The sequence below is a fragment of the Falco cherrug genome, chromosome 6, assembly GCF_023634085.1.
Source record: "Falco cherrug isolate bFalChe1 chromosome 6, bFalChe1.pri, whole genome shotgun sequence".
Taxonomy (NCBI): domain Eukaryota; kingdom Metazoa; phylum Chordata; class Aves; order Falconiformes; family Falconidae; genus Falco; species Falco cherrug.
The window spans coordinates 65,465,864-65,484,808 of record NC_073702.1 but is presented as its reverse complement, the minus strand read 5'-3'; the positions used below and the strand labels follow the sequence as shown (position 1 = coordinate 65,484,808).

The 18,945-nt window shown below is 36.8% G+C and overlaps 1 protein-coding gene across 2 annotated transcripts in view; it reads right to left on the bottom strand.

The window, feature by feature from the left end:
• The window catches only part of WASF1 (WASP family member 1), a 99,859-nt gene that overhangs the window by 14,109 nt on the left and 66,805 nt on the right, over positions 1-18,945 (bottom strand). For both annotated transcript variants that reach the window (XM_055714870.1, XM_055714869.1), the window contains exons 2-3: positions 15,273-15,433; positions 3,795-3,929 (exon numbers count right to left, since the gene is read on the bottom strand). In XM_055714870.1, coding sequence (XP_055570845.1) covers positions 3,795-3,929; positions 15,273-15,405 — 268 coding nt within the window. In that variant the 5' untranslated portion in view covers positions 15,406-15,433. The remainder of the gene's footprint in view (positions 1-3,794; positions 3,930-15,272; positions 15,434-18,945) is intronic.

The following is an 18,945-nucleotide window of genomic DNA, read 5'->3' as shown; positions in this document are numbered from 1 at the left end:
TCAATACGCTGTACATTAGAGCTGTACTGTGCATCAGCATTTCAAAAAAGAACAACATAAAGGCTAAAATGAATATCCTTTTTAAAACTGTCAGATTTGTACAGACATTAAATTATTAACTTGTACATCAAGCTTAATGGCACAAACAAGTTCAAAAAAACGTTGGTAAACTAATAAAATCTATTATACTTACACAATTTGCATATATATGGAGAGATTTAGTAATGTTATTTATAAAGTAAATACTGAAATTAAAAGTGGTTGCAAAGAAACTATAAGGCTTACTTTTTACTTTCTGACCTATGAGGATATCTTACATTGCTATTGAAAATGTCAACCTTAGTTCACCTCACTAGCAAGAATGTGTCTTCCTGGTCCTAAAACCACCCCAGATATGATAACTCTTAAAAACATATATACTAGTTTCCCAACTGAAATAAAAGTTCAATTTACCAAACAGAGGATTTCTTTTTGTCTGTATGCAAGTTTAGTATCTCTTCTGAGGGGGAAAAAACCCCACATGTATGTAAAAAGAATAATGTAAAAAAAAATAAAAATCAATTACAATGTGAAATTGATAATTCTGAGAAATCAACATTTTGAAAACAGTGTAATAATTCAAACCAAACAAAGTTCATAGCAATTCTCCTGTAATGGAAAGACTGTGCACCAGGAGTTAGTTCTTTTAGGATACAATCCTAGCCTTGGTTTCATTTGGTTTTATTCTTTCATAGAGATACTGCAATAATTCAAAATGAGAAAACACATAGATTATTCCAAAAAATCAGAGGTTTTTCTTACTTTGACTCTACCAGAAACATCTTGTCAAGTACCTGCACCTCATTCAATGAATCTGACTTGGGCTGGTTTTATTCATGCCACTTAGCTTTAAATGAATCTTAATTTCTTCCTCTGTGTAATAGTGTGGGCCCAAAGGAACACATTAAATCTTCTATTACTGCCTGCTGGCAACGAACTAGCAAATGAGACTCATTTTACAAGTATAGCCCATTTTACACATGCTGTTAGCTAAGCAGAAGTACTGAAATTTGCTTAATTCTTGCACAGAGGGTTAGGGAAGATAAATCCAAATGTTTTCCCCACACCTTCATGCCTTAATATCCTCCAGCTATTTTAGCCCAGATCAGGACTAAAAACCATTTGTGAATAGTTTCTAAATTTCAAGCCAAAACAGGATACTTAAGGAGAAACAGCTTCCGGATCCCTAATTTTTAAGGAAATCATAGGATCATAGAACCATTTATGTTGGAAAAGACCTTTAAGATCATCGAGTCCAACTGTTAACCCAGCACTGCCAAGTCCATCACTAAACCATGCCTCTAAGCACCACATCTACACGTTTTTTGAGCACCTCCAGGAATGAGGATTCTACCACCCCCCTGGGCAGCCTGTTCCAATGCCTGATGATACTTTGAAGGAAGAAACTTTCCCTACTGCCCTATCTAACCTCCCCTGGTGCAACTTGAGGCAGTTTCCTCCTGTCCTATCGCTTGTTACCGGGGGGGGGGGAAGAGACTGACTGACACCCACCTGTCTCCAACCTTATTTCAGGCAGCTGTAGAGAGTGATAAGGTCCCCCCTGAGCCTCCTTTTCTCCTGGCTAAACAACCCCAGTTCCCTCAGCTGCTCCTCTTAAGACTTGTGCTTTGGACCCTTCACCAGCTTTGCTGCCCTTCTCTGGACATGCTCCAGCACCTCAGTGTCTTTCTTGGAAGTGAGTGGCCCAAAACCAAACACAGTATTCGAGGTGCAGCCTCACCAGTGCCACCAGTGTACAGGGGGACAATGGCTTCCCTAGTCCTGCTGGCCACACTGTTTTGGATACAAGCCAGGATGCTGTTGGCCTTCTGGGCCACCTGGGCACACTGCCCAACATCAAATTTCCTCTCATCTCCTTTGCCCTCATGTGGTGACTCAGTTCTGGGCAGATGTTTGTGAATAAGGAACACTGGGCTCAAGGACTGGATATTGTTAGGTTAATAAAAATAGTCATGAACACTGAGGAATGCATGTGTTCCTCTGAAGCACTAGCAGTCACTGCCGTTTTGGGGCATGAGAGACAAATTCAGGATTATCAGATTTGAGTCACACTTAGCCAGTCTGGACTTGATCAAGTAGACCTCTTTTCAGCCCTGTTTTCTTTAATTGCAGTGTCTGTCCCTTTCTTTAGCTATACAGTTTAGCAAATGCTACATTATACACAGGACTGTGAAATGTTATTCCCCTGGTGCATTTGGGACTACATACTACTCAAAAATATTTCTAGCAATTCTCTAATATCAAATAGCTATGGATATTTAGTAGTGAAACCTAAAGTGAAACTCATCAAAGGCCTTTGAATGAAAGTACAATTTTCCATCTTGCTATCCTGTAACATCCTTAGATGCTTTAACTCAGTGACCTCAAATGGTCTCTCCATTTTCCTGAAATAAGAATGGTTGCCATACTAGATGGAATGCCATATCAACATATAGCCCACTGATTTAAACAAAAAACTAGGCTGTCAAGGGTAAACACCGAAATGACATAAACACTCTTACAAGATTACAGTTGCTGACAATTTGCTACTGTACACAGGAAGGATTTTTGTCATCCAATCATAATAAACATGGTATCTTATTGGAAAAAGAGGTGTATGTGTATGATTTATGCTTAGTTGTCAAGAGACTTGGAAAATCCCATTAATGTAAGAATTCCCCTACACAAGTCACAATTTCGTGGAGAATCTGCTACTAGCTGTGAACAGCTGTCTTTTTAAACATGCCCTAAAATTAATGTCATGCAAGATACAGAATCAAAACTTCCTTAGCTTGATTTTGCTATTAGTGAAGTTTCCACGTCAGTAACTGAAGACAGACTGAAGACCATGCTCCTGGTTTGACACTTCATTTTTCCTGACTGACGTATCTAGACAATCAGAACTGAAACAGCCTTCTATACTTTAAAACTGGATCTCACAAGCAATCAAGTTATTTTTCATGATAGGATGTTGTTCTACTTTCTACGTCTTAGCCATAGAGTCTAGAACATCCTAAAACTGTTTAGGGTTACAAGACTTTTCACAGTTCCACCGGTAACAAATGGATATCCAGGAAGGCAAAAAAGCTTTATGGCATTTACATATTTGGTGGTCAATGTAATCACATCACAAAGCCTATGTATCACTTAAATCCCATACAAATTCTATCTTACAGGCATGAGGCATACCATATTGACTTTGGAAGTACTTGTTTTCTCAGCACTAACCAATATTTATAGCACTTAAAGCTATTTAGGAAGAATCCAAGGGGACATACAGCATCAACAAATGGAGCTATGTAACTGTAACTCCACACAGAAAGTAAGATAGTAACAAGTTAAATGTAAAACCCCTTCTTGGACAGATGGTTGCATTCCATGGAAATTAGTAGGAAGGTTAAAAAAAAAAAAAAAAAAAAAAAAAATAGGTAAAGACTTATCTCCAAGCATTCACATAATAATACGTATTATTAATATTACTAACACTAATACATAACACTACTGAAGTGACACATACTCCTGTAATAGTTTTTATGTAAATTAATTCACAACAGTACTGTTCAGTAACCATAAAAATGTTGAGCTCAGAAATGTGCTCAAGCCTGTAAAAGAAACCTGTAGTAGAAAAAGAAATGGACCTCTTTGTCATGATGTTTTTTTTTTTTGCTGTGTTCCTGCAAGAATAATCTAAACTATTATAATTTCCATTTCATGTATCAGTGGTGTCTGGGTGACACATGCAAGAGTTAACTTACATTCTTCTTCCTTTGGATCGAGTTGTGTAACACTGACAGATAAGCGATCTACACGTTCCTGTAAGGAGTTGACTCTAAATGAGAAACTGTGTGCTTCATTGAAAAGTTCACCAAATATATCTTCAGCATATTTACCTGAAATATAAAAAATAAATAAATAAATAAATAAATCAATCAAGCTTGCCACAAGACAGCCAAATGAGTTTGCCTTGAAAGAGATTTCTAACTGCTGTTTAAGTAAATCTAAGATGCATGAGTATCGTTTGTAACAACCCGCACCTACTGAGCCCATTAAGAATGCTACAGAAAAGTAATTAAAAATTAAATATTTAATTTGTAATTTATTTATCAGAAATGAAATTATTTAATACATTACAGGGAAGATATTCACCTGGTATAAACTGATTTAACTATGCTGATATGCAAGGGACTGATTAGTTGCTTGGATATGTATAAAAGGATGATTTCCAGCATCTGAAGTTGTTCCTGTATGAGCAATAACTAATCTTTCCAAGTGAAATTTATCTCAACTTTTCTGAAAATGAAGCACAGCTTCTAATCTTTCTAATATGGAAGATCAGATATTTACATCCAGGTTAATTAGAAGCAGCGTATTCAAAAAATACACTCTAAAATAACAAATCCTACTTTGAAGGATCAAAATTCTAGTAACTGATCAACTTAGACTGAAGTAAAAGAAGACTCTCCTTGTCCAGTTCAATGGACATTACACATTTAGCCCAAAACAGCAGGAGACTGAAGTATCATGAGAAAAGGTCTACAGACAGATTACTCCATATAGTGCTTCTAATGTGCCCTGGACTCAACTTAAGTAGTCTGTCAGTGCCACTGAAAACAGATCACCAGACTGCACAGCAAAATTTGTAGCCACATTTGGGAAATACCACATGACAGTTTTTGAAACTTTCTACCATACCATGCATATATAATTTGTGTACTGTTTGTGCACTTACATTGGTTTTGGAAGTAAGAATTTCACAAATTCCTAACTACCTGGTTTGCACACAAGTTCTGACAGGTCCAACAGGAAAGGATAGTTATGAAAATTTTGCCTTTGGTGAACAATACATCTGGAGGTATACATAAAAATGAGAACATTTTAAAATAAACACATCAAAAGGACAAAAATGAAATCCCTGCAGATACTGTGGAAACTACTTAAAGGTACTATGTAGTAAGCACAAGGCCAGCACATACCATTTATTAGGACTTAGACAACAGCAATAGAAAACCAGCACGACTACAAACAACAGAATATAAAAGGGGCTATCAGAAGAAATGTACAGATAATAGAAAAAAAAGAAACAGAAATTAAGAAAATGGAAAGGATTGTAAATTCTGGCATACTAAACATAAAACCCAAAAACTAGCCTGAGGAACAGCTAGCGAACTAATAATAAATATTCCTTCAAAGGAACAAGAAAGGCTGCTAGGAAGTCTGCACAGCCAACTAGTAATGAGGGTATAAAAAGTACTCAGAGAAGACAACACCCCTGAGGATAAGTTAGTTTAACACTTTCCACTGGTATTCAGTGGAAGAAATTTGAGAGACCCTCATGCCAGAACTCTTTGTGGAAGGCTCAAAAAACCTGAAGGGATGATACAAAAATTACACAACTAAATGGAAAAAATGATCTGTAAAGTATCAGTAACGATTTGTAAGTCTCTGCTGAAAGGTAGCAAGCACAACAGTAATGTTCAAAATTTTTTCATGGAACATCTTGAGAGCTACAGGCCTGTTAGCCTGAAATCCAGACAAATTAGTATAAATGACTATGAAAAACTGAATTAGCAGACACCTGTATGACTTGTTGGAAAATAGACAACGCAGCTTTTGTAAAGTGAAACCTCTGAAGGGTCTATAAGCACACAGAGAGCCATTACTTACTTAGATTTCAAGAGAGTTTTGAAAGTCCTTAATCAAAGCTTTTTAGGAAAACTTAACAGACGTGGCACAAAAAAGAAACAACATGGCACAGACAAATAATTCCTTAAAAGGTACAAAACAGAGGACAGGAGTAAATCACTGGTCTTCACAGCTGAGAAAGGTGAGTTTTCATAGATTTCTCTAACGGGACCCTATGCTGTTCAAGACACCCATAAACGACCTGAAAAAAATGAGATTAAAGTTCACCAACAATACTCAATCACGGAAAAGAAACACACTGAGCATTATTAGTAAAACAGAAACCCCAGCTGGTTGAAGAGGCTTCCACACTGAAAAGCTGGAGGCTGGGAGATTAGTAGGAGTATCATACATGATTGCCTGGCTGTCATTCTTGGAGCATCTGTTATTAGCTACAGTCAGAAGCAGATCAAAGGTGCAGCCATTCTTTTAGAACCTTTGTCTTTAAGTACCAGTCCACAGTAAAATAGAGATGGAAAGTTAGTAAAGTCTACTTAGCTTGCAACTCACCTAACATAAGACTTTCTAATATATGTCTTGAAACTCTGAAAAGTTTATGTTCTTTAACCTGTATCTGAAGCAAGAGAAATTACTTAAAAATGTGATCCACTAAGAGCAAGATTACTGAACTTTTAATATATATTTGCTAAAAATTTAATGCATTTCACGAAATTATTATATTCAGATATATTATTTAATTTTAATTGGACAACTCACATAATATTAAGACACATGCAAGTTAAAATTAAAATAAAGTGTAAAATTCAATGTATAGAATAGAAAGTAAATTGCAGGGCTCTCAAATCCAGTAACTTCCCTTTTGCAGGTGTATTTCAAGGCTACAAATTTGTTTTATCCATATCCACCTCACTTCAGCAGGTTTAAAAATCACCTACCTCATTAATGAGGTCCAATTGCAAGTAAACTGTCTCAAAAATATTTTCATTATGTTGCATACAGTCACAAACATATTGCAAGGAATAATTTGCCTGTGCTTATGAACACTAATCCTCCAATGGGAAATACATTGAAAACAACCTGTTGCGTTTGAAGTGGTACACCAAACCTAATGTCTCTACCTATATGCCCGTTGGCAGTCTCTTTATTTAGCTCGAAGTATATTCAAATGCATGCTTTTTCAAACAAAGTAAAATGTTTGCTTTTAGTGAAATGCACAGCTTTGTTCAAAAGAATACTATATGTGAACGTATATGTGTATACAACATTTATAAGCCAGTGTTTATTTATATCACTGTCTCTGTGTGCATTTTATACAAATAGGTCTTCAATTTTCAATGGATTACAAAAGACAGGATTACAGGTGATAACATTGAACAAAATGTCATGTAAGTGAAAAAAAGTATAAGAATAAAACACATTAGTAAACAACGCTGATCTCACTCCACTTAATTTATGGGTAATATGTTAGAAGAGTAAGGAATCAAAATTAATTCCATTATATTGAATGAATATTCCGAAGTATTATTAACACTTCAGAAAATTTACATCATTATGGGGCTGCTTGATGAAAAACTCTACTCTTGTTTCATGTAGCATAACAAGAGAATGACAGTTGACTATGACAATTAACATAATGCCTTAGGATCTTGGTCACAGCTGGATACGTAATACCAGATTAGAAAGATCAGTGATCTTGTTTGCCTGTTAAATTAAATGACAACATAGACTTCTGCAGATAAATTGTTTCAACGTCTGTGAAAAGTTATTTTACTGTACTTACAAAACTTACTTAATTGACCAGAAATATACCAAAATTTGCTATTTTCAAAAAGCAAGTCATATTCCCCCCAACCTTACTAGCTGTTCTTCTCAGTCCATCATACTGGCATTTATTTTTATTTACAGTGCACAAGTTTTTTTAACTTAAATAAGAGGATACATTATTAATTATTTTTAATTAATGAATATATTATTCACCTGATTATTCTTTTAAGAACTTATTCTCTTGTCTGAAAGGGCTCTATTCACAATTAACCCTTCGTTAAGAAAGGGATGCAGGAATGCAGCTCCCTCTGGTGTCAGTCAATGTCCTTTTTTTGTGACAGTCAAATAAAATATCTCCTCCAAGAATGTGCACGTGTTTTAATAGCCTTTTCTGAACAATTAATTTTCCTGACATTTAAAACAGACCTATGAGCTGAAAATACTAGGTAGTTGCTACTAGCTGAAAATCAAATAAAAATAATACTGCTCACTGCCTTCCTCATTTTTTTAAAGGTAAACCCACCAAAACATGCATCATCCACTCCTGTTCATTACCATGGCAGTAAGTGTACAATAGCTTATAAAATCTGAAAAAACGACCGAGCAGTTTTACAGTTCTCCTCTTCCACCATTTGTTCCTCCTAGTTTGTTTTACCTCCTTACTTCCCCCCATAATTTCAAACATTTGTCCAGCATTGGGTTTCAATGACTAATTGAAATGACTAATTAGACAAATGACTAATTCCTAACTATCCAATCCACTAACATGAAGGAGTAATAAGGTAAAAGAAATGTTATGTGTCTTGTGCTGGGGGACTGGGTATATATTAGATGAACTGAAGTCAACTACAATCACTATACAAGGTTCTGAACCTTATTTCAGGCTAATTAAACGAAGTGTGACAAAGATGTCTTGTAAGTCTTACATACTGTGTTGTAAATTCCTAGAACCACAATAACATGCTGCAGGATCAGGGCATAAATTAGCAGTCCCCTCAAAACTCCATCCTTAAAATCACCTGTCTACAGCATTCTCTATGCTGTATTCATTAGAAAACTTAAGGAAAGGGCACTTAAATTAATCATTTTATAACACTACATCAGTTAACACCATATTTAGTTACAGGCTCTCGGACAAGGAGTGGGACATGAGTCCTGAAGCAGGACTGGTGGAAGAAGCCACTTCTTTACTATCCTTTTGCATTTAAAAAAACAAACAAACAAAAAAAATCAAAGACAACCAAACACTCCAAACCATTCAACTGCATCTAAACTGGAAACGGCACCCCACAGATTGGTTATGGCAGCCTCTAGGAACCATGATCTAGATTTTAAGTAGCTATCTGGATAAACAAATTGAGCACCTAAAGTGCTCAATGCCATAAACCAGCACCGCTTTTGGAAATTTCAGGAGGATGACTGGCAAATCTCTGGCCAATGCAAGATGCATCAAGTGGGACAATCAAAATGAGACAATTGTTCAATGTTGCCAGAAGTGTTATCTTAATTAATTTAGCCTTAACTAATTTGTTAAGCTTCTGGAGCTCAGCGGGGAGTGGCAGGGTTAACACGTACACAAACAAAATCTAATCCAACATACTTATAATTGGAATTAAATTATGAAAATATTTAATATATTTTAAATATGTCATGACATTATTAAATGCAATATAAAACTGTTATTTAATTAAATATTATTGAATGCTATTTTAATATTAAAATAGTAAATATGTTGACATATTGAAATACATAAACCTCAAAATATTATTACAGTTTAAAAACATAGGTTTGGCAATTTGATTTGTAAAAAAGATGTAGAAATTGACAAAATCCCAGAAAGAATAAGCTAAGAATTCAGTCTGTTACCTACCTATACGCTATCATTCCTTGATTTCTATTATTTCAATACCATTCACACACTAAACAATATTTTTGCCCAGAACATTTTCTAAAAAAATAACAGCACAGAACAAAAGCAGCCATAAAACCAGTCTCATGGTCCTGCTGCACAATTCCTTCCCAATATACCTACACTATGCAAAATTACATTATTCACTGCTGAATTGCTCCTTCCTACACAATACAGTGTATATATTAGAAAATATTCTTTCAGGATAATTAGTTACCACATAAGCCCTAACAATATATAACCAGGGTCCATTTATGCAGCAAAATAAGAAATTTATCCTAAGTCTATTAATACATTTTTCCTCCTCCATTAATTCTGACCCATAATTTAACATATCCATTGCCTGTTGATTCAGCTTCAGAGCCTCAGTACATTAATTTTATTTAATTTAATGTTTTAGCAAAAATCAAGGTATATCTGAGTTTCACTTGAAACTCTAGGCTTGTTTCTCATCAGGATCATTTCAGTCTCACAGCTCAGCAGCTAGGAGACTGAACTTTGTCCAAGGATTGGAGATAAGAATCTTGGTAGACCCTTGAGAATTTTAGCAGCCATGGCTGAGCAAACTGAAAAATGATTTACAAAATCTAGTTCAGTGATGCTAATTAGAAATCTATCATCACAGAGGTGTAAGGGCAGTCTACAAGGACTGGATTTAAGGACTGTAACAGGAATACCAGAGCAATGAAGAGACAACTTGATTCCTTTAGCCAGCAATATTGAACCAGGCATTTATCAGACAACCTGATGAGGGTATCAAAAGTATCAAATAAACTCTGTTAAAGGCCATCTTTGGAGCACGTCTGATGCTTCTTGTTGCCATCCAAGAAAAAGTCAGCCTTCAAAAATCTCCAGTCATGGAGGTCTGAGATACCATTTCTTATCTAAAACTGAGGAGCCCATCAAGTAAACTGGCTGAGATTATCCATTCAGAAATCTGTGAAAGAGACTGCTTGAGCACTGAACCTGAAGGCACCAGTCCTAGAGTTCATTTCACAGGGAAGTCTTGTTTTTCCTTTCCTTTTTTAATATCATTCGAATTCACTGCTCTGTGTAGGCAGGAAATTAAGGACAGGTAGAACTTTTTTCTGCTAACACATAGTGGTTTTCAATGAGGAATTACTGTCCGTTTGTTCATCTCCTCATTAGCATTTGAGGTGGACACAAAACAGCATTGCCAGTACTGACACTGCTGGGGAGACAACATCAAGAAATTAGAAGCCTTTGAGAGAATGGGGGTCTCTGAAAAGCTGAGTAAGCTTTTAGTTTTCAAGTCCATCAGTTCCCTCACCCCATGTGCGTAAGAACACTAGAGAAAGCATTCCCTGGCAACCATGGTAATAACGAAGAAAGAGGGATAACTAATGAAGAAAATTCAGAGAGAATACTGAATATGCTTGTAAGCACAGTGAGAAGGAGGATTCCCAGGGCAGGACCTGCTGGGATTCTGCTGGTTCTGGAACAGTGACTGAAGCTTCAGCTGCAGATCGGCAGACCTACCTGCAATAAAGTAAATAATGAGCAGGGGCCTCACCACATGTTGAAGATGTTGTCCCAACAGGATGAAGAGAGAGAGGCTGGTCTTTGAACTGAAAAGGCCTGGTTCTAAACATTAATTGCAGCCTCCAGACACCTTGCTGATAAGTATTCCTGGAGAAACATTTCCCACTTATTGAATGTTAACACCTTAAGCCGTGGCAATCTGAAGGTTTTCCTGAGGTGAGAAAACGTCTCTCACAAGATGAGCAGTGTTTAAAAACCTCTAGAGGATGGCACAGTAAGCAAAAAATAAGGAAGAAAAGTTAAAAGTGTCTCAGAGGGGGAGAAAAGGGGGGTGTGTGTAGAAATAATACACTCGAAAGTCAGGGTTTCACTCCTGAAAATGAAACAAAATAAGGGGTGGGGAAAAGAAATAACTAGGAGAACATGATAAACATAGGAAACAGTACGAAGAAAGACAGAAAGAGGGGAAAAGCTACTGAACGTTCAACTTTAACTGAAAATTGTTGTCACTTAACATAAAGGGTACTCTAGCTTACCAAACACAGTTATGCAGCGTTCTTTCTTTATACAGACGTAGAAGAAAAAAAGGGAAATGACATCCTGCTATGACTGAATAAAAGTTCTGGTTCTGAATGCCTACAATATAAATATTCATTAAAGAAACGTACTCAAAAGGAGAAATGTTCTCCTCTTCAGATGGTGGTGTCAGAGACCAGGGCCAAGAACAAAACCCATCAGTTGGGTTTCTTATGTGGTACTGAGATTCTGTGTACAGGGAACAGCTGAATAAAAGGAAAAACAATATTGGTCAATAGCTGTGAAAAAAATGGGGAAGTTATATGCACACAAGAGAACTATTTATCCATCTTCTAACAATGGCACAGCTGCACAGTGCTCTCAGTTGTGTTTCACATATGCTGGAATGCTATAACCCCACATACACCAACATATACAAATTCAGGCAGTACTGGATTAGTAATGTATCTGCAACATTGCTGAAAAAAAAAGGTAAGCACTTCTTCAGAGCAGGTACGGTCAGAAAGCAAGAAATACAGGGAAGAACGGCTAGGAAACTAAACCAGCTGTTGCTGCTGTCCAGAGTTTCTGTTGCCACAGTGCTAAGAAAAGCTGTCAGAAGACAGATCCTTTTATGAAGTTAGAGAAGACTGGGAATAGACAGGGGGGGGAAAATTACTTGCTGGCAATTTTGTATGTTTTATCAAGACAGACTGATGTGTTTTCATGCTCCAGGGAGAAAGGCAAGAACTATCACTCAAAGCAGAAATAAATCTCCTTTCATCTCTACTTTTAAAGGTCAAAAAAATTCTCAAACTGAACAATTAAAAGCAACACATCAAATAAACTATGAAAGGATTGAGAATTTAGATGGAGACACATAGCAGCTATTGCTGACATACTGATGTAAAGCTCTTTTCATTTCATATTAAAACACAGGAAAACAGAATTCCTGTCATTTAATAGGTATTGTTTCTGCATGCATGTCCTACTTACACATAGCATACAAGATCATAGAAACACAGTCCTATTCAGATTGAAAAGACCTCCAGAAGTTATCTAGTCCAACACCCTGCTCAAAGCAGACCCCATTAGATCCAGCTGCTTGACTAATCCAGCTGAATTATTAATATCTCTGAGTATGGAGATCTAATGACAAAACTCTACACTTAGCTCTTCTAAATAATGGGGTTTTTTGGTATCGTTTAAACTACTGGAGGCTTCAAATTCAATCACAGCACTCTTTGTCCATATATCAGAAGAAAGATTAAGAATTATATTGGTCTTGAGAGTCATAATGGCAGGAGAGTAATCCTCTATTTGAGAGCTGGCAATTGAAAAATCTGAGAGGCAGAAATGACAAAGTGCTAATCAGGTCAAAAACCATTCATCTAAGTTTGCATAACTTTACCATCGAAAGCAAAAGCAGCTCTAGTTTAAAGGAAATTAAACCCTACCAGAACACTCACTTTCCACTCTCAGAGTGAAGCCTCGTTTTGTCTACAACTTAAAGGCTGATTCTCAAACGTACACATTTTCCACAGAAAACAAGAAGGGAAGGACTGCAGAGAAGCTGGTTGCCAGGGGACTGCTGCGAAACCATGCCTGCTGGCTGTGACTCACAGGCAACTACTAAAATTTATCTGCATGTCAGCGGGCCCTGCTGTACACCATTAACAGTGACACACGAAGTGAAGACTGGTTATTTGGGTTTAAGCACATGAGACACAAAATTCCCATGCTAGGACTCCCAAAACTTTTTGAATTTGTACTGCTGCTAGCATAAACAGGCAGAAAAGCTGGAAGGATTCTGGAACAAAATACTTGCACAGGTACTCATACCTTTGTAACATGATCTCCATTTTTATAGAGCAATCCTTAACCTTGCTGAGAAATAAGGACTATTTTGTAAAACGTTCTATTTAATTGTAGGTAAAAATGTTCTTTTGTAAAAAACACACAGTATAAAACAAAACCTTACTTCAGTTGGTATAAGCATTGCCTGTAGAAAACCTACCAACACCATGATGCTATTTGGAGGGAACGAACAAATGACTGAAATAACAGGTCCTGCTCATCAGTGTTTAACTTGTAGAAAAATTCTGAATGACCTATTCTGGGCTTGCTGTTGCAGAGCAGACTAGTGCATTTTCTGTCCTTTTTTACCTTCCTTGTAATTTCCAACATTGCATACCTTTTTGACCACTGACTTGTGAGTCACAAGTTCATGACAGAACTCTCAAGTGAAAACAGCTAATTTAGGGCTCATCTCCATGCATGCAAGCTTCATGCAAAACCATGTTCCTTTTACAGAAAGGCAGTTTACATATTTAGTTACATTCCTTTGACAGCACCTCTCTGCAACTGTGCTACGCATATATGGCAAGGCATGTAACAAATGCGGCAGCATTCAATAAATATTCTTTTGACACCTTTTTTCTCCTTTAATTGAGTTCTTTCTGTTCTACTATTGCTTCATCCTGACCTCCTCCTGAGCAATTGTACACACAATGTCTGGCATAAGCTCTGTGTATCAAGAAAACATAGTGAAGGCAGCTGAATCTCAACAGGTAAGTACTGAGACCACATGCTGAGTTAGAACTTGGTGTTCTTTAAAATTGAAAACCCAAGTGATTGGTTTTTGGCTTTTAAGGTCAAACGAAACTTCCAAATGAAAATATCAAATGTAAATTTGGTATGTCACCTACGAAAGGAAATTCCCCTAGATGGAGTATATAATCAAACAATTTTAAAACAAGCAAACTAAAATAAATGAATGCAGTATTAATAAGAGTGACTTGGAAGAGGAGGGTAGTACACGAGTCTGAGAAGAGCTTTTGTTAGAATGAAGCAAGACCACAGACGGTGATCCTATACTGCATCCCAATCTCATATACTCTTGGTTCACTGAAAAGAATTTAAATAAGTTATTTTCCTTGCTGTTGCAGCAGCTATACTAATAATGTTCATATTTAAGTGCTGTAAGCATTCCCCTCTTCATTGCATAATTCAGTGTCCTCAATTAAGAGTCTTCAACCTAATAGCACCCTAACAGCTTTGAAAGGCTGCCAAAACAGTCACCATACAGTATACCATCAAACCAATAATCAAATTAATCTAATCAACGAATTAGGCTACATCACCTATAACTGTAAGATACTGACAGAACTGAAAAGCTTTTCACATTGTAGATGTATATACACTCATACTTTAGTATGTTGGTAGTCTTACCAATGTCCTAGTGGTTAAAAAGCACTTGTAGTATGGGAAATTCAAAATGCTATCATGCTGGTTCATCTGACAACTTTTTAAAGCTGCTGTAACTTGAAGGAAAAATAATCCAGACATGAGCCTTTTCAGAAAAATCCCTTTAGAGTTCTAGAGCTTGAGAAGTATTCACTCCTCTCAAATGCACTAAGGGAAAAATTGTTGACAGACGGGAGAAAAATCTTTACCTGATTGAAATATTACATGATAATTACATTACTGGGTTTATTATTTGAAAAGGCAACTACTTTTTTTTTCTGAATGACCACAACACGACCAAGGGTTTACGTTAACAGAACTTAGTGATATGTTCCTCATTATGTCATATTCCCTACTCAAGAACTGCTCTAAGGTTAGCAATTACTGACTTCATTAACCAGATAGCTTTTTCTGTCATATCCCACTGGTAACAGAAATATATGGCTGAACAGTTTTAAGATGTGCTGCTGGAAATATTCCTAGCTTTCTTTCACAGAAGTCCATGCTAGTCAGCAGCCACCAAAGGAATACATTCAAGGCTCACCCACGATTTTCTACTGAGAATTTGGAAAGATGTTCCTACTTCAACCACAAAAACTGTGACTGTAAAATGCATTAGTTCTAAATACAGCTACTGGGACCATGTACTTACTTAGGCTACTCAGTTGTCTGATTATATTTGCCAAGGAGATATTGGTGACACATTCCAATTCATTCTTGATACCTCGCGGCAGAGCTGTGTGGCACAGGTGCCTGGGGTCTATGTTCCTTTTTACCAGTGGCATTCTGAAATGTATCAGAGGACCAGCAAACCTGTGAAGAAAGGAGACAAAATACGGTTGTAAGTTTAATTATATTTTAAATTCAGATGTCTAAAGTAAATTCGACTAATCCTAACAAGATAAAAATACCTCCAAAGTACTGATGGAATTAATTGCTCTGAGTACATAAATATTTTCTTCTTTGCCCAATGAAAGACTTTCATTCTTTCGCTTTAAACCTTTACCTGACTCAGATGCCAGTGAAGTGACAAGTGATTTTTTTACAGTTAATGCTTTTTTCTTCCCCCCTCCCGGCCCTGAAAAAAAAAAGACAGGCAAGTCTTTGCAGTTTGAAATCATTAAAGAATGACTTCCTTCTTGATGGACTACTTCCTCATTCAGGCCAGGCAAAGTCCAACAACAAATTCTGTTTATTGTGAAGTCAAAGTCAAACTAGTTGCCTATTCCAGCAGAAAGGTAGATATGATCCATTCATTATTTCATGTCACGTTACTAGCAGGAGTCACCCTTCTAGTCTAAACATTACTTCTAAATCATACCTAATCAAAGTAAGAAAAAAGAACGTTTCCCTTCCATCTACACTGCTACTGACAAATTCAGCTAAGATGACACCTTGTAAATACAAAAGTCCCCGCAGGAAAGTTGTAGTGCAAAGTCCTCCTCCACTCAGAAATGCCACCCCTCCACACCTTTCCAGATCCACACATGTTAAATTGATCAAGAGTCTCTACTAGTTCTACAGACAGCGTAAGGATCCCCTCAGGCTGTAAATCCCAGGCCTGTAATTTTCTGTACTCGTGGCACTGAATGGAAGGAGTTTCCCAGGGGGCAAGTTATGTCTCTTTTGTCTTATTAGTGCTGCTTATTAAGATTGGTCTACTAAAACTTTTCTTCATAAAAAATGGATTCCCTAAAATTCTGTAATTTTCCATCATCTGTCATGTAAAACTCTGAATGACAAATGCAAACCTGCCGTTTGACATGCAGAGAACAGATACACTTGATACTGGTACAGCTTGGTCTCCCTTCCCATTGCAGAAGAGATTACACTTTCTCCAGACAGCACGGCAGACAAGTTTTCTGCAACACAGCCTGCAGTCCTTGTCCATCAGCCAGAGCGCCTGCCACAGATTCATCTGTCCCCTGCTTAGAAACTTTACCACAAAATGTTCGCAAGGAACAGCTAGGGCTTTGTGTTGCACCACAGGATGCATCTTCGCTACAGTATGTATTTAGCCATTGTTATCCTTACTTGGTCGAAATGCAGAGATTTTTTGGATAAGAATAACACAAAGCCATGGTGGTAGAGCTGAAATTTTGCTGACCTAGAACAGCATAGTGAATTAAAAGAGTCAAAGACGACTGTAATGGAGTATTTTCCTCTTGCAGACTGATTAGATTTCTCCTTGCCACTTCTCATGGGAGTATATTCTTTCACTGAAGCCAGCGTTCATAGCTGAGGGACCCAGGCAGGATCTTTAAGTTTACCTGAGAAACACCTCTGGGTTTCTAGGATCTGCTTAGACGTGATTCATTGCATTTCAACACTATGCCTACCACCTTTAACTTCTTGAGAGAAAAATCAAAAATAATTTATGCTTTTGAGGAATAAAACCCAACGAAATAATTCTTCTAGTCATTGGCTTAAGGGAAAGACTATACAGCTGATAAATTTTTGTACTTAAGTTTCTCAATATTAACAGTAAAAATTACAGAAGTGTGCATAGGGGTAAAGTATAAGAACAGATTTTTATATTTATTTTCTAGGAATACCCCAAATCTTTCTAGTCCCTAAATACCTAAGTACTAAAAAGCTAGCTGCTACATACAAGCTAAATGAAATAAAAAGTGCAAATCTGAACAGTGTCTCAGATAGAAGCAATGACAAGCGTCTATAATTAAAGTGAGACCTTAGACCTGCTGGTATAAGACACAGGTGTAGCACGAAGCAAGAGAGATCAAACAGACCTCACCAGCAGAGCTTCTGCTGTCTTAGGAACATGCAACCTCTCTCCCCCCAGCTATAAGACCCTGAAGAAACCTTTAACTACAGGTTTGTTATCGCAGTTCCCCAAGAGAAAATAAAGTAACCATTCTGTCACTGTCAAAGAAACTCAACAAATGATATGTGAGCAATGTTCTACTGAAGCAATTAAATATTAACTCCAGAGTTAAGCCCTTTCTTGATTACTGCTTTAGTGATACTGCTGTATAAGCAGCACAGTAGGTAAGTCTTAAAAAGAAGTCCAAACAAGTATGTAAAGAAACATCACAGAAAAGTAAACATCTACACATGAAAGAAACTGATATAGTCCTTATTTCTATCTAATATATATATGGCTTATAAAGGTAAAAAAAATAACAAGCATGAAAGTGGGTTTTGGCTAGTGCACTTTTTCTTTTGTTTTCTTAAATAATCAAGATGTTAGTAAGTAATGATATTGCTCTCTGTCTTTGATTTTCTATCACTCATGAAAAGAACTGCCCGATTTATAGCATGTATAGATCACAAAACTTCAGATGCTTAAGTGACAGATTCTTTAGAAAACTGTAATAGCAATAAAAAAATATTCTTAAAAGTAATTCCAGCCAACTGTTCGCTAGATTTTAAGTAACAGTGTTTTGAGTGTGTACTGCCTTCTACCAGTCTCATTTGTCCTTAGGACAGAACAAGTAACAAAATAGCTGAAAAGACAAGTATTGGCCCAAACATTTTCTCCAGTAGGCATAAAAGATGTTGCGCAAGCAGAGATTAAGCCAGAACTCCCCGGACCTCAAAATGTACAACTCTGAACATGAATAAAAGTCCAGTTAAGACAATGCAAATTTTCTTGCTTTGACCTCTCCAGAATTTGAAGAAAATCTACTCTTTGATCTTTTTCCTCTCCAAACCCCAGAAATACCATTTTCTAGTATCTGAATAATGCAGTTGTGGCTGCCCTACCCAAAGATGTAGTATAACAAGAAAAGGTAGCAGAGGGAATAGTAAGTATGGTAAAAGATACAGCTTTAAAACAAGAATAAACTTGGGAGACAAACAACAGAAGATAAAACTGACACCCTCCAAATCATGCATCATGTTTGAAAATTATGCAAAGCCTGAACAGAGTGTATTTCTCCGTTTCCCACCAAAACAAGAAGAAGGAGGCAACGAAGGCAAGTATCACTCAAACATGCTTAAAGCAAAGGAAAATTAAAGTGAAATTAAACATTTCACACAATGTTTAATAAATTGTGAAACTCACTGCCACAGGATGCTGTACACAACAAAAGTACCTGCTAGTATTTTGTCCACTACGGACCACATATTCTTTGCAGTTTGTTGCAACCACTAGAAGGTCTTGATGATTCCTCCCCAATCGTATTTAGCGATCCCAGCATGGGGGAGCAACAGGTGTGCAACAGCAAACAGAACTTTACTGTACACAAACAATTTCTTCGGTCCTATAAAAGATCTTTCCTAATGCAGTTCTTATCAAGAGAGCTGAAAAATTTGGAAATCACTATTTATTATGCAGCTTTAGAGCTGTGAAAGAGGAAAAA